This window comes from Podarcis gaigeae (genome assembly GCF_964106915.1).
Source record: "Podarcis gaigeae genome assembly, chromosome: 13".
NCBI lineage: Eukaryota > Metazoa > Chordata > Lepidosauria > Squamata > Lacertidae > Podarcis > Podarcis gaigeae.
The window spans coordinates 21,330,989-21,346,995 of record NC_139689.1 but is presented as its reverse complement, the minus strand read 5'-3'; the positions used below and the strand labels follow the sequence as shown (position 1 = coordinate 21,346,995).

At 44.1% G+C, this 16,007-nt stretch overlaps 1 protein-coding gene and 1 long non-coding RNA gene across 2 annotated transcripts; one reads left to right on the top strand and one right to left on the bottom strand.

The window, feature by feature from the left end:
• Window positions 1–402: 402 nt before the first annotated feature.
• AKT1S1 (AKT1 substrate 1) lies at window positions 403–15,754 on the top strand. The gene is given in 6 exon segments (XM_083708089.1): window positions 403–550; window positions 552–664; window positions 1,356–1,822; window positions 11,336–11,413; window positions 13,284–13,432; window positions 14,619–15,754. Coding segments are annotated over 6 exon segments (1,029 nt in total). The 5' UTR covers window positions 403–472; the 3' UTR covers window positions 14,763–15,754.
• Window positions 1,854–11,328, bottom strand: LOC310829521. Its single transcript, XR_014557305.1, has 2 exons — window positions 8,497–11,328; window positions 1,854–2,407 (listed from the first exon to the last, which is right to left on the bottom strand). It is a non-coding gene; the product is annotated as an uncharacterized lncRNA (long non-coding RNA).
• Window positions 15,755–16,007: the final 253 nt, after the last annotated feature.

Below are 16,007 nucleotides of genomic sequence, written 5' to 3'. Positions count from 1 at the left end.
CACCCACTTCCGGGCCAAACCGGAAGTGCTCCGTGAACGGAATCTGCCCGCGCGAAGTGCAAATTCTGTCCCGAAGGCACCAAGCTGAAAAGCGCCCAAGAAAAAAAAGGATGGGCGGCTTTCCCGTTATTAATGGCCGTTCAGGCCTGAGTGAAGTTAAATGGCAGCGCCGTTTTCGCAAGGGGGCAGCGCCGAGCCTCCTCCTCCTCCATCCTTGCACGGAGCGCCTCGAAGGCCCCTGGTCCACTTTTAGGAAGGGCGCTCTCGGCTGCGGCCCTTACCTGAGAGCAACCCCCTCCCCCCTGAGCTCGGCAGGGACTGCCTGAGGAGAAGGCGTCTTCCGTAGCCCTCCATCTTTGACTCCATCTTTGAATCGGGCATGAAAAAAACCCTCAGGCCCTTAAAAGGGAGGGAGGGGCGCTGCGCTCTTTTAGCTCCGCCATCTTCGTAACGGGAAACGTGCGGGCGCCTCATGCCTTGTGAGGGCAGAGGGAGTGGGCGGGGCCTGCGGGGGGAGGAGGAGGAGGCGGTTGTTGTTTGGAGGAGGAGGGGGGCCCATAAGTGTCCTGGGGAGGGTCAAAGGTGAGAGGTCAGGGTTCCGAGTGGTGGCCCCCGAGGGGGGTGGGGAGGCTTCGGCGGAGGAAGAACTGAGAGGCGCTGGCAGGTAATGCAACCCTTTCCCACCTCCCTCTGGAGCCCTTCTTGGAAGGGGAGGGGGGAAGGTGTTTGTGTCTGACCCCCCTTCTTCTTCCTCCTCCCCCCGTTAGCGTTGTTTGTCTATCTGCCGCCCCCGCCCTCAAAGGGATGAACGTGCGTTTTGCCGTATTGCTGGAGCAGAATCCAGGAGTCCTGGCTCCCTGTTTCCATCCCTCACTGCGACCCGTTAGAAAGGACCCCACTGTCTATTACCCACCCCCCAAAAAAGAGAGCCCCTGGGTCTGGGTAGGGGTAGCTTTTCTGCTTGACCTTTTCTGGGGACCCTGGAGACGTTGCTTCTTGACCCTCCCTGCTTAAATGTGCTAGTTTGCCTTCCCAATGGCAAAAGTTTGCCCATGATAGATTAAGCAGCAGTTCTCTTTAATAAGGATGATTCTTGTTTTGATATAAATGCTTACAGAAATAGTTGGTAGCAGGTGCTGCTTTAGAAGAGGCATTATATGCAATTCTCTTCAAATATGGTCCATGCGTGTGGTCCAAAGGAAAGGTCGTTGGGTTGCCTCTCAAGTACTGTTTCATCCACATAACTTAAGCCAATTTAATACGTATTTCAGTCAACTAAAGCCCTTAACGTTTGCCCAGCTGCTATTTCCATAACATTAATGTGTGTACCCCTTCTCTTTTTTGTTTGCCTGTAGGATGACGAACATGGCGGATAACCACAAGGAGAGCTGGGCGGCCCTGGTTGCTGCAGCAGAACAGTACCGGCGTCAGACAGGCAATGAGATAGTGCTGCTCACCACCTTCAGGGCCCCACCCCCTGGTGGCTTCAGCTACGCACAGCATGGAAGTGGGGCTCTGGCTGATGCCGTTCAACGCTACCTCGAAGATATCGCGGTGGTTCACAAGACCACCGCCTTTACCTATGCTGCCCGTCCTCCTTCTGCCCCCCGCCCAGGTCCCACCAACGGGTCTTACTCCAGGAGCTGCCCCTCTACCAATGCCTCAGATGAGCCTGCCCCACACAGGACACCTACCCCCCAGGGGCCCTTGCCCCAGGCTTCTGGAGGCCAGGAGCCCGAAGAGGAAGACGATGAAGGAGACAGGAATACATTGACAGAATTGGAGCAGCCAGGTGGGAGAGAGCATCCCAGTGACACCACTGGTACGTCTATGTGCAGTCGGTGGTTTGTTTGTGGGGGAAAAAAATATTTATCTCGGCTTTCCTTAAAATGCTTACAGTGGCTGACAATAGCATCATTGTAATGCTGTATAATCACTAAAAATGGGGAGTGATAGGCAACATCTTAACAAATAAAGCAAAAAGTCACAGCAGCCAGAAGTAAATTCATTAAAGCAACATTCACACCATACGTTTAAATCACAATGATACCATTGAAACAGTTGTGGCTTCCCTCAAAGAATTATGGGAGCTGTAGTTTGTTAAGGGTGCTGAGAGTTGTTGGGAGACCCCACTCCTCCTCCAGAGTTTAAAAATCTTAGTGGTTTAAGAATCAATCCCTCTTCCCAGGGACCTCTGAATTGTAGGTCTGTGAGAAGAGGAGGGGTTTCTTAACAACTCTCAGTTGTTACCCTTAAGCTCCCTTTAGTATCGCAGTGCTTTAAATATATGGTGCGAATGTGTCCTACATTATTCCTGCCTCCCAGGAGCTGCTGCCAGGACTCTCCCTTCTCAAGTAGCCTGGAGCATTCTCTGCTGTGGATGTGTCCCCAGAGGAAACCACCAGACCTCTTTCATTTTTTTTTCTTCAAAATTTTTATTAGGTTTTTTTAATAAAAGAGATACAAAAATGAAAAACAGCATTGTTTGTGTCTTTACAAAATTTCATAACATCTTTGGACTTCCTCGCGTCATCCGCTCGCACTTACATTGTTCATAAAATTTTTCAAGCAAATTACCATCTTATTTGTAATCTTATAACCAATCATTACAATATAGTCTAATAATACTCATCTAATTTAGTGATGGCCAATTGTTTATAATCAAGCATCCTTCTTAGCATTCCATCAAATTACAATAATTTTGTAAATAAATCTTAAATTTCTTCCAGTCTTCTTCAATCCTTTCTTCTCCCAGGTCTCGAATTCTGCCAGTCATTTCCGCCAGCTGCATATAGTCCATCAGCTGCATCTGCCATTCTTCCAGCGTGGGTAGATCTTGAGTTTTCCAGTTCTTTGCGATGAGTATCCTTGCTGCCGTTGTTGCATACATAAAGAAAGTTCTGTCCTTCTTTGACACCTTCTGGCCGACAATACCCAGAAGGAAGGCCTCTGGTTTCTTAGTGAAAGTATACTTAAATACCTTTTTCAGTTCATTATATATCATTTCCCAGAAGGCCTTCACTTTAGGGCAAGTCCACCAGAGGTGAAAGAATGTTCCTTCATTTTCTTTACATTTCCAACATTTATTGTCAGACGAGTGGTATATTTTGGCAAGCTTAACTGGGGTCATGTACCATCTGTATATCATTTTCATTATATTTTCTTTCAAAGCATTACATGCAGTAAAGTTTAGCCCAGTGGTCCACAACCTTTCCCATTCCTCAAACATAATGTTATGCCCAATGTCCTGTGCCCACTTTATCATAGCCGATTTAACCATTTCGTCTTGTGTGTTCCATTTCAACAGCAAGTTATACATTCTTGAAAGTACCTTAGTCTTAGGTTCTAACAGTTCAGTTTCCAACTTCGATTTCTCCACCTGGAACCCTAGCTTTTTGTCATTTTTAAAAACTTCTTTAATCTGAGCGTAATGTAACCAGTCTCGCACTTTATCCTTCATTTTTTCCATACTCTGCAATTTCCAGTTATTTCCATCTTTTTCTAATATTTCCCAATATTTTGGCCAATTGGCTTCCATATTGGGTCTTTTTCGGGCCTTAGCTTCCAGAGGTGAAAGCCACCTTGGGGTTTTATTTTCCAATAAGTCTTTATATTTTGTCCAGACATTAAACACTGCTTTTCTGACAATATGGTTCTTAAAGGCCTTATTGATCTTAACTTTGTCATACCATAAGTATGCATGCCAACCAAAATTATTATTAAACCCTTCCAGATCCAACACATCAGTGTCTTCGAGAAGTAGCCAGTCTTTTAGCCAGCAGAAAGCTGCGGCTTCATAATACAACCTTAAGTCTGGCAGGGCAAAGCCCCCTCTTTCCTTTGCGTCAGTCAATATCTTAAACTTAATTCTGGGCTTTTTGCCCTGCCAGACAAATTTAGAAATATCTCTCTGCCACTTCCGGAAGCATTCCGTCTTGTCTATAATCTGTAGTGTTTGAAACAAAAACAACATTTTTGGCAATACATTCATCTTAATAGCAGCAATTCGGCCTAACAAAGAAAGCTTCAATTTTGTCCAACTGTCCAAGTCTCTCTTAATTTCAGACCAGCATTTTTCATAATTTTCCTTAAATAGACTCAGATTTTTTGCTGTTATGTTCACCCCTAGGTACTTTACCTTTTTCACCAATGATAATTCTGTTTCTCTCTGAAACTGTTCTGATTCAATATCTGTCAAATTTTTCCCCAACACCTTAGTTTTCTGTTTGTTTAACTTAAATCCCGCCACCCGACCAAAATTGTCAATCAATTGTAAAACTCTTTTCGTACTAGATTCCGGCTTCAGTGTCAAAACTAGGTCATCTGCAAAAGCTTTAAGTTTATATTGTTTCGCTCCGACCTGGATCCCTTGCACCAACCGGTCCCCTCTGATCAAGTTTAAGAGCACCTCCAGGACTGAGATAAATAACAAAGGGGAAATCGGGCAGCCTTGTCGTGTTCCTTTTTCAATTTTGAACTCTTCTGTTACCACATTATCAACAATCAATTTTGCTTTTTGTTCTGAATATATTGCGTCAATCCCATTTTCAAAACCCCTCCCCACTCCCATTTCTTTTAAATTTCCCTTCATAAATTTCCAAGAGATGTTGTCAAAGGCCTTCTCCGCATCTATAAAAATTAGCACTGCTTTAGTGTTTATGTCAGTTTGCAAAAGTTCCAGGACATCAATAATGTTCCTTGTGTTAGCAAACATGTGTCTGCCTGGGAGAAAGCCTGCCTGGTCTTTATGAATTACTTGACTTAAAACTCTTTTAAGTCTGTTTGCCAAAACATCAGCAAATATTTTGTAATCCACATTTAAAAGGGAGATGGGGCGGTAGTTCTTGAGCTGTGTCTTCAGTTTCTGATTTTGGTATCAATGTGATGAACGCTTCTTTCCACGATTCTGGCGCCTTCTTTCCCTCCATAATTTCATTGCTGACCTCCAGCAGTGGTTGGATCAAATAATCACTTAATGTCTTATAGTACTTGGAGGTCAAGCCGTCTGGCCCTGGAGATTTGCCCAATTTCAAGTTCTGAATGGCATGTTCAATCTCTTGTCGTGTTATTTTGCTGTTCAGGAGTAGTCTATTTTCTTGTGACAATTTTTTCAATCCGTTTTTCCTCAAAAATTGTTCAATCTCAACTTCATTCTGTGGCCCTTGAGTATATAATTTTTTAAAATATTTTTGAAAACACTTTCTAATCTCCACGGGGTTCTGTATACTTCTTCCTTCAATTTCCAAATTTGTTACTATGTTCAATTTTTGTCTCTTCTTCAACTGCCAGGCCAGCAGTTTCCCACATTTATTTGCCGATTCAAACGTTTTTTGTTTCATTGATTTAATCTTCCATTCTATTTCCTGGTTTATCAGTTTTGAATATTGTGCCTGATGAAGTTTAATTTCTCTCAAAATCGGCTGTGACTTCGGATTGGCTCTTAGCTTCTTCTCTAGTTCTTTAATTTTCTCCAGAATCTTGTCTTTCTTTTCATTTTGTGTCCTTTTCCTTATGGCATTCTGTTGTATCAAGAACCCTCTCATCACAGCTTTGCTTGCGTCCCAAATTGTTCTTTTTTCCACCGCGGTGTTCAGGTTTATTTCAAAATAGTCCTTTATAACTTTTTGGGCCTTCTTAATGATCTCCTGATTTCTAAACAAATTGTCATTCATCTTCCATCTAAAGGAGCCGGTTGGTAATAATGTCATGTCCATTTTCAAAGCATTATGGTCGGAGCAGGTTTTTGGGCAGATTTCCACTTTCCTGACCTTAGGTGCCAGACCTCTAGTAATCCAAATTTGGTCGATTCTTGTCCAAGTCAGTTGAGCCTCAGAGAAAAATGTTCCTTCTTTTCCTAGGGGGTTCTTGATTCTCCATATGTCAATCCAGCCCATATTTTCTGTCATTTCAAAAAAGGTCTTTGGTAGTCTGCCATCTTTGGTAACTTTTTGACTTTGCGACTTATCCATGTTAGTTGATACAATCCCATTCATATCTCCCATCATTATGATGTTGTCATAGTCCAGATATTCCAGCATGCTTTCATGCAACTTCTTATAAAATTCCGATTTCCCATCATTTGGTGCATAGATTCCTAATATCAAAATTTTTTCTCCTTGATACTGTATTTCAATTGCCAAAATTCTGCCATGTTCATCTTTAAATAAGAATTTAGGTGAAAGGTTCTCTTTTGCATATATCACCACTCCTCTCTTCTTCACTATGTCTGAAGATATAAATTCTTGGCCAAGTCTCTTATTTATCAGCACTTTTCTGTGGAGCCTAGTCACGTGGGTTTCTTGCAGGCAAATAATGTCCAATTGTTCCTTTTTTAATATGTGAAAAATTTTCCTCCTTTTCTCCGGAATGTTGCAGCCATTTATATTCCAACTCAGAAGTTGCAGAGACATCCTGGATAGATCTGGTTATTTTTCTGGGGGTGGTACCTTTTTCGCTGAATCTTCAGGATCCAAGGGTGCAGGTACCTCTGGTGTTTCGGGCTCCGATGGTAATCCAAGTTTTTTATGAAGGTCCTCTCCGTATTGGTTCAGAAATTTGTCTCTGTCTTCCAATGTTCTAATTTTAATCTTCCTCCCTCTGAAAGTAAAAGATAGTCCTTGTGGAAAATCCCACCTAAAGATGATGGCGTTGCTCCTCAAAAGTCTTGCTAATTCCAAATATTCCGATCTCAAATCCAAAAGCTGTTTGGGAACGTCCTTATATAACTCAATCCTCTTATCTAAAATGTCCAGTGACTTTCCGTAGTGTAGGCCCAAAATCTTGTCCCTCTCCTCCTTTGATCTCAGTGATATCAAACAGTCTCTGGGCTTGTCTTTTTTTGTCAGTCTTCCAAGTCTGAAAGCTGATGTAATCTTAAAGTCCGTCTCTTCTAGGTTCCAGTGCTTGGAAAATATTTTGGTCAGAAACTCAGCCAGGTTGTCCTCTTCCACTTCGGGTATCGATCTAATCCTTAAGTTGGTCTCCCTACTTCTCAGTTCAATCATCGAGAGATAGGTCTGGTGTTCACCAACTTGTTTGTTGAGTGGCCTCACCTCTTTTTCTAACTTTCCCAGCCTTTGGCTGGTGTCTTCAACCAATTTTCTGTTCTCCCCTGTAGCTCCCTTCAATTCTGCAATTGTTTCCACGTTCTGTGCCACTTGTCCAGCTAATTTATTTAAACATTCGGTGTTTTGGTCTATTTTAAAAGTTTGCTCATCAGCTTTTTTATCCAAGGATTCCACTTTCTTATCCAAAGATTCCAATTTTTCATATATCTTTTCTAAAATGGAGGCAGCTGTTCCTGAGGCCATATCTTCCAATTGTAGTTCCTCTGTTTCTCCTTCCCCTGCACGTGGCAGAGAAGCTGCTGCTTCCTCAGAGAGCACAGTGGGTACCGAAGATCTGCGTTGCTGCAAGGCTGAGGCTAAAGTTGTTTGTCTAGTTCGCGGTCTTTGTTCTTTTTCCTTATCTTTTGGCTCCTTTTTCTTTGTGCCACTCATTCCAAATTTATCTAAGGCTCAAGGTCAAGCTGAGTTGTTCCCATGAGAAAAAGACAGCCCAGATGGTAACATTCAACCAGGAGACCGGGAAACAGAAAGTATAAGGATGTCACTGCTGTAAAGTCCAAAACCTCTAGGGGGAGCTTAAAAAGTCTTTCAGAAGGGAATCAATAAATACAGTTCACAGAGAAAACAAAACCCATGTCCAAAAGCCTTCAAATGCTAAATCTTCAGCAGAGTTGGTTTTACAAAAACACAATGTTTCAAGCAGTGCTTGCTGGTACCTCATAAGATGTCAAAGTAGCAAAGTCCAAGCCCCTCAGATTTTTTCCAAATTTTGTTTCAAAGTATTTATGTCTGCAGGCTGACTGCTACTGTTGCCAGGCAGTTCCAGCACCTGGGTTTCCTTTTTTAAAATGTAGATTCCTCAGAGAAAGATCCTACAGTCCAAATCTTAGCATAAATCCAATGCTTAAAATCCTTTTCTGCATTAAAGTGATGCACTGAATGCTCAAATCCAAATTGTAAAAGAGTTCATTCACTGCCTCCACTCCTCCTGCTCTTTGCTTTGAAGTTTAGTGTGAGCGGAAGACGGACTTCCTTTTTTTACGTCCTCCGCTTTCAGCCAAATTCAGGAGCTTTGATCTTTAAGCTTAATTAAAAGTCCTTATTACTCACGGGTTGCTGCTTTCCAAGGTGCCAATTCAAGGAAGAAAGGTCAGCGCTCACCGGCAACGGCTTTGCGGCTTCACTCCGCCGATTGCGGAACGACGCTCAGCGCCGCAGCCTCCTCCCCGATCCAGAGCCCCTTACGGGGTTCCTTCTGCGTTTTGGGGGCTGCTTCTGGCGCCCGCCGGGTCCCAAGACTGCAGGCTTCTGCCGCCTGCGGTTTTCCGATGTGGGTCTCCGCTTCGCCGTAGTGGACGACCCGTTTTCGCGCGGAGCTCCCTTCCCGGTTAGGAAAGGGCAGCCATTACCCTTCGCGCCGCCTCCAGACCTCTTTCAATTCAGGAAGGCAAGCTTTGCAGCACTAACGCTCAGCTGAATCAGTCTGCATAGGATAATGCTTGGTTTAAAGTCATTATTATTATTATTATTATTTCACCCTCAACAGGGGTTTGTTCCATGCATGAGGTTTATCCATAGCAATATCAAGATTTCCTTTTGTGGAAAACTGCTGAAAGTGTGCCTTTAACTCCTAGAAACTTGGTGTTTCTTTTTTCACTGCAAAATCCTGAGTATTTTGCCTGTTCTGGTCAGGATGCACTAGTCTTGTTCAGAGCACAGATAATAAACAGAGATAATGAGCTGAAATTTTGGTGTGGCTTTCTCATTGAATCTGCTTCTTCCAAAGTAATGCTTTCTTCACTCCTGTTGGATGTTTCCTGACACCTAGCACGCAGATGCCCCTTTCTCAGAAACTCAACTTTGGATAATGCTCTTTTTCCAGATCAGAATCCATATCCAGGCACACAGCACATCACCATCCTTGCCTTCCCAAAGGGGAGAGGAGCTCTTCACCATTTTAGCAATACTTGAAAGCATAATTTTCGACTCTTTAAATCTGTCCCCTAAAGAGTTGCAATATAGCCCCAAGCTCACAACCTAGAAACAAAAGTGTTTCAAAGTGGTGTTTATGGTGATAGAACTTGCGGAATTGACCACTTTAGTGGGAATGGTGGTTTGATAACAGAAAAAGACCCTGTGTGAGAGACAGGGAAGGGAAGATCTCTCAGGGTGGGAGCCTGGGAGATGAATGGGATGCTCCCAGGTGAAAGCTGGGAGGGTCCACCCGCTATTGTGTGAGACACAGGTTAAGATCTACCCCTGACAGAGGGCTGTGTATTCCCACCCACCCACTGCCTTTCGCTTTTTCTTTTTTACTATTTAGAACAGTTTGTTTTTTATTGTATTGTATGCTGAAAAGTTTTGGTAAAAAAATTAAAAACCAAAAACACACCACCTGCCAATACCCATTGATAGCTTTATCCTCCATGAATTTGTCTAAGCCCCTTTTAAAGACGTTAAAGTTTGGTGCCACTATTAACATCCTGCAATAGTGAATCCCATTGTTTAAACTGGACTGCTGACGTACATTGCGATCAGATTTTATCGCAGAAAAATACGATTTTCGTGTAACGTTGCTTCTGTGCCACTTAAGGAGATGTAGCAAAACTGGCTGTCAGGTTTCCAGGCTCTGTCCCAGCTCCCATTTTAGCTTATATTTTGATGTGGAAATAATGAGAAATGCGGTATTTTTCAGAGACTGAACACAAATGCTTTGTCCTTTAATCTGTACCTCTCGGCACTGAAAAAAACAACCCCTCTCCCACCCTTTCCCTCCGGTATGTTCTTAAATCAGAAATGCTTTTTAAAAATAAAAAAACCACCTCCTCATCTGGTGAGGAGTTCCACGCAGGTACATGATGTTAAAATTGGCTCCTGGCCCAGGTGGCTTTAAAATAGACAGACTAGCAAAAATGAATAGATCGATTAATAAATGTTGGAGATGCGATAAGATGAAGGGCACTCTATACCATATGTGGTGGACATGTTCAGAGATCAAAAAATTCTGGGAAATAATCCATGAAGAAATTAAAAAATTAATAAAGGTTTCATATAACAAAAGGGTAGAAGCATACTTATTAGGAATTTTGAGTAAGGATATCCCCAAAGATAAAATTAACATATTCCTATACCCAAAAACAGCAGCGAGAATGCTGGTGGCCAGTTACTGGAAAGGAAATAACATCCCAACAAAAAGGGAATGGTTAAGTAAACTATGTGAGTATCTGGAGTTAGCAAAATTGACGGATATAATAAGGCATAAATCTAAAACTATGGTACAGAAACAATGGGAATGCTTAAATGAATATTTACGCAAACAGGGATCAAACACGAAAGTTTGGTTGTGCTTAGAATACTGAGAATACCTTGTGAAGAATACTGAGAATACAAAGATTAGATGGACTACAAAAGAATTTAAGGAAAGGAAGTGACTGAAGAACAGATGTAAAGGTGAATTAGATAACCAAGAGATGTGTGGTGAATGCGGTGGAAGTCTTTTATAATATTTTAACTAGGATTTAAATATTGTAATGTTTGAAGTATGAATTTGGAATAATTGATTATGAAAAGTATTTTTTTCTCTTCATTCTTTTTCTTGTTTCTTTCTTTTATCTTTTGTCTTTCTTCTTTTCTAGTCTGCATTCTGGAAAATTGTGTAGACAAAATGTTTTTATGCATGGTTATGTATTGTTCTATTTCTTTTTATTTGTTTTTTGGTAACATTTAATAAAATTTAATTTAAAAAGGAAAAAATAAAAGAGGATTGTACAGATTCATGGAGGAGAGGGCTCTCATTGGCTATGATCCATGCTGTCTATTCTCTGCCTCCGCAGCTGGAGATAATAATGCTTCTGAAAACCAGTTGCTGGAAACCACCATGTGGGAGTCTTCTCCTGTGCTTGTAGGTTTCCCACAAGGCATCTGGTTGGCCACTCTTGGGAGCAGAATGCTGCGTTAGAGGAGCCATTGACCGGATCAAATGGGTTCTTCTTAGTTTATAAAGTTGCCACAGGAAGGGGAAGACGCTTTGCTTACAGTTGCCACTTGCATCTCTCACTTGAGAGATGGAACTTGAAGCAAAATATAGCTGTACCTAACTAGTGAGGGATCCCAGTATAATTGGGGGTTGGGGGGGGTTCTCCAGACGTAACTGTGTGGATCGCTCAATAAGCAGTTCCAGAACGGCTACTTCTCATGTTCAAATAGGGGGTCTCTGTGCATACAACTCAGCGAGATCTAATTCTGTTTTGTTTTTAATTCACTTCCAGGTTTGTTTATGATGGACGAGGATTCTCCAAGCCAGGAATATGAGCCTTTCTTCGACTCTGATCTGGAGAGCACTGACGGTGAGCGGCAGCTGAATCTCCCACTTTTTTTTTTAAGTCTCTTCACTCCCTCTGCCAGCTTCCCACAATGTATGCACTATGTTGACTGCAAATGTGGAAGAAGCCAAGATACTGCTGATTGCATTAGGTAAAGGGACCCCTGACCATTAGGACCAGTCGTGGCTGACTCTGGGGTTGCGGCGTTCATCTCGCTTTATTGGCCGAGGGAGCCGGCGTACAGCTTCCAGGTCATGTGGCTAGCATGACTGAGCCGCTTCTGGCGAACCAGAGCAGTGCACGGAAACGCCGTTTACCTTCCCGACCTATTTATCTACTTGCACTTGGATGTGCTTTCGTACTGCTAGGTTGGCAGGAGCAGGGACCAAACAACAGGAGCTCACCCGCCACAGGGATTCGAACCACCGACCCTCTAATCAGCAAGTCCAAGGCTCTGTGGTTTAACCCACAGCGCCACCCACGTCCCTGCTGATTGCATTAGGCCTGGAGTCATTCAAGACTTTATAGGTATCTTGAGGGAGCAGCTTTTCCCACATCCCCTCTCTGTTTGTCAGGATCTTCCTTGTGGGGCATCGGAGAGGATCAGCAGTCAGAGGAGTGAAGTGGTGAGAGTGTACCAGGGAAACTTGGGTTTTAATCCCTGCTTGGCCCTGAAGCTCGCTGGGTGACCTTGGGCCAGGCTAGCCTACCTTACAAGGTGGTCTATGAGGTTAAAAGAGGTGACCCTCCCCCAATCCCCACACTTTCTGCTTTGAGCGGCTTGGAGGAAGGAAACAATAAATGTGAACAATGGGTACAAGGCTCTGTTGCTTCATACATTCATTAGCTTTTTTTGTTCTACCAAGGTTTTGAAGGGAGGTGGCAGCAGAAGTTATGTGCATCCTAATGACAAACGAATTGCCTTTCCCAGCCAAATGTCCCCATAGTCCTTTTGTTCTACCTCCAGCAAAGTCAAAGCAGATGTCTCGGGAAAGCTTGCAAGTGGGCAGACCACTTCCTGATAACTTGGCTCCAAATATCACATATCTCTTAAGATGTAGCACCCGGCAACAGACCTGGAGATACTGCCTTGGAACATGGAAGCTCCATGTTCATCTTACAAACTGTAAGGCAAGCCGGGAAGAGTCTGTCTAAAAAACCTTGCAAAATGGCTTCTAGAGATGCATCTAATTTTGCTGTCCAGGTGAGGTAGGGAAAAGAGATCAGCAAATATGTTGGGCTGTTCTGTTGGGCTGTTCACTTGATCTAGTAATTGCAAGAACTGGTGGGCAAAGGAAAGGAGTAACTTTTAGGAGATTTTATCTTGGTTGAACACTTCCGGAAGGGAGCCTGACACTCTTTTGTTACTGCTAAATTTACAAAAGAAAAGGGAGGCATCTCAGGGACTTTATACAGTAGAAAGGATACATTTGCTTGAAACGTACATGCCTGGCTTCCTGTAGTGGAGTTTCTCTTCAGGCCTTTCCCGGCCAAAACTGAACCTACCTTCTCAGGTGCATGCTATGTCAGCAAAAGCCGGAGGTTTCATGGGGTGCTGCAAAACAACATCACTCGTCTGTAAAAAACATACAACCTTTTCATTGCAGTGTTGGCTCCTTAGCTGTTGTTGGACTACAACTCCCATCATCCCCAGCTAACAGGACCAGTGGTCAGGGATTATGGGAGTTGTAGTCCAACAACAGCTGAGGATCCAAGTTTGAGAGACACTGCCTTAGTGAGTTTTAGGAATTTGGAATAAATGGAAGCATAGTTCCTGTGAGAGTGATGTTATCCCTTCCTCCTGTAGCTAGGAGGATACTTTCTGATGGTTCATTTCTTTTTATTTCCTTCTTTCCTTCTGACCCATTTTTCTCCCCCCATTTCTCTCTCCCAGATGGGAGTCTAAGTGAGGAGGCTCCTGGCCAGACAGCCCCTCCACCCCTCAGCCATCAGTATGCCAAGTCCTTGCCTGTCTCAGTGCCTATCTGGGGCTTCAAGGAGCAACGGCAAGAGATGCGATCCTCTGATGAAGAGAACAGCAAGGTGGGTAGGAACTGAGAATGTGTGTTGGAAAGGCATATATATATTTTTTGGGGGGGGTACACTCCAGAGCTCTCCCCCTTCCTTTTTAAGACAGGTGTGTAGGGTTCGGCTGGTGGGTAAGCTCCAGAAAAACACATCTTCCAGCAGGGTGGTAGGGTCGCTGCTGGAAAGATGCTGGGGCCAGATTTGCAAAAAAGTTCACCCCCCCCAGTTCCTACAGGTGTCACTGTAGCTTTTGTAAGTGGCTGGGGCTGCACATATCCTGTGGCTGCAGCTAGAATGCACAGAAACAAATGTTGATTGCGTTAATTCAGCAGGCAAGGAGTCTCAGCTTTACTTTGCTTTCTTTAAAAATCAAGTTCTTACGATTGCAAATATAGGCTTTGAATGTGTGTGGCCAAGGGGAGAGAAGTCAGAAGTGAGCGAGGTGAGGCCTGTAAGTCCTCCACAGCCCTTTTGCCCTCCTCATGATTTTGGCAGACAATTGTGTGATGTGTACTTTACGCGAAAACCAGCAATGGTGTTTTTTTTAATGGTGCTTGAGCAAAGGATAATGCCTGAGACCGGTTTGATGGAGAAGAGGGAAACTTAGGGGGCGGCCTGGGTGCTGGAGCCACTTGCAACTAGTGTGAGCCAGAAAGCAAAGTAGGTGAAGGATCTCGAGGAAGGGGGTGTATCTTGGGTTATGAAAAAGGCCAAATGGCTTCCACTAGGAGTTGGCCATTTAGTGTCACTAGTCCCATGCTTTGGAACACACACAAAAAAACCAAACCTGTTACCTTTCAGGTGTTTCTGGAATACATTCTTATACCACCAGGCCTATATGGTGGCTTAAAGCATCCTTGATTGACCTGTTATTTTTTAAATGGTGCTTAATTTTGTCATGCACTGCCCTGATGCCTTTATATTGTTCTGCGTTATAAGCATTGACAACAGAGAAGAAAAGAAATACACCGAGTCTCAATTTGGAGTCGTATGTCTTAGAGTAGAATGCATAGACTTTGGAAGTTGGGTGGCAGAACCTCCAGACTCCCAGTGGGTGCTTCTGTCGAAAAGCTCTTCTAGGAAGAGATCTGAATTTAGATGTAGGATGGGAGCGATCTAGTTTTGCTGACCTACGTAATAATTTAAAACAAATAACGAAGACTTCTCCACCTGGCTTCCCCTCCCTTGTTCCTCAATACAGCATTCGTCCCCCGACCTGGAGAAAATTGCCGCCAGCATGCGAGCTCTGGTGCTGAGGGTGTCAGATGGCACAGAGATGTTTGGGGACCTGCCTCGGCCGCGCCTCAACACGAGCGACTTCCAGAAACTACAGCGGAAATACTAATGGATCTGGTGGCCCTTTGTCCCGCCCCTTCCTCTGTTTGTGCCCTTTTATTTCCCCCACACACACATCCAAATCGGTGGACAGGGTTGGAAGCTCCCCTCAAGCCATACAACTCAAATTCCCACCCCTCTCTTTTCCCACCCTACCCTTCCTGAGCTCCCACAAGCTTTAAATTAAAGTGATGACCTCAATCTCCACACTACAGCTGGCGTGGAGGGTCCAATTGTCTCCTCTCCACGCCAGAAATTCTGTCCCACTTTCCCCTTCTATCCTATCTAATTGAGGAGGTACAGTTGTTGTTTTTCTGAGAGGGGTTCCTGACACATAGAAGAGGTAAATGGAACACTACGGACGGATACTGACAACAAATACACCCCCATATCTGTTCTTGCCACCACCATCAACCCTTCCAGTCTACCCCAGCATCTGGCTGCGGTGGGTTCCCTTCCTCAGTTCCCCAAGGCCCCCCCTTTTTTTTGCTTTCTTCCTCCCAAAATAAGTGTCTTAAAATATCCTTTGCACATAAGCTGGGTTTGTCTACACACTTGACCTAACTGACCCTTTGTAGAGCAGGGCAGCAGTGGTGGGGGAAGGAATCCTGTCGTTTTCTGCTTGCCCCCCTCCCCCTCCCCCGCTTTCCCCATGCATAGCTCTCTCCCAATTTCCAGGAGCGGTACTTCAGGGTCCTTTTTTCCCTCTTGGGGGGAGGGGTGGTGCAAAGGTGAGGCTGCTCTCACGGCAGGCAGGCGGGATGTAAAAGCGGCTCTAGGAGTCACCTACACCCCTCCGTTTATCTTACACCCACCCCCTTGCTGCCCCAGCATAATACTTTTGTATCAGATTTTTCAAGGGCGCTTTGTGGCCCTGGCCCTCTATTTTTGTCCAAAGATGATTGGTGAATTGGAAGGGAGAGGATGTATTTTTTTTCTCCTTCCTGCAAACCTACAAGCCAATAATAATAATAATAATTAAAAAAAGCTGTCTTTTACCAACTCTTTTGCTGTATTGTCTGATTGACAGGAAGTGAGTTAGAAGGGGGGGGGGGTTACATCTCCAGAAAGGTGGTGGGATGGCAGGCCTTTGTGGAAGACCTCTTCCTGTACCACCAGCTACCTTCATCCAGACCTGTGAGCGGAGCAAAACAGGAGGGGGAGAAACATGCCCCATTATATATTTTCCCTCTTCTGTTTATATCCCCCCTCCCTCAAAGAGGAGATCGCCTCATTCATAAAATCACTTGCAATT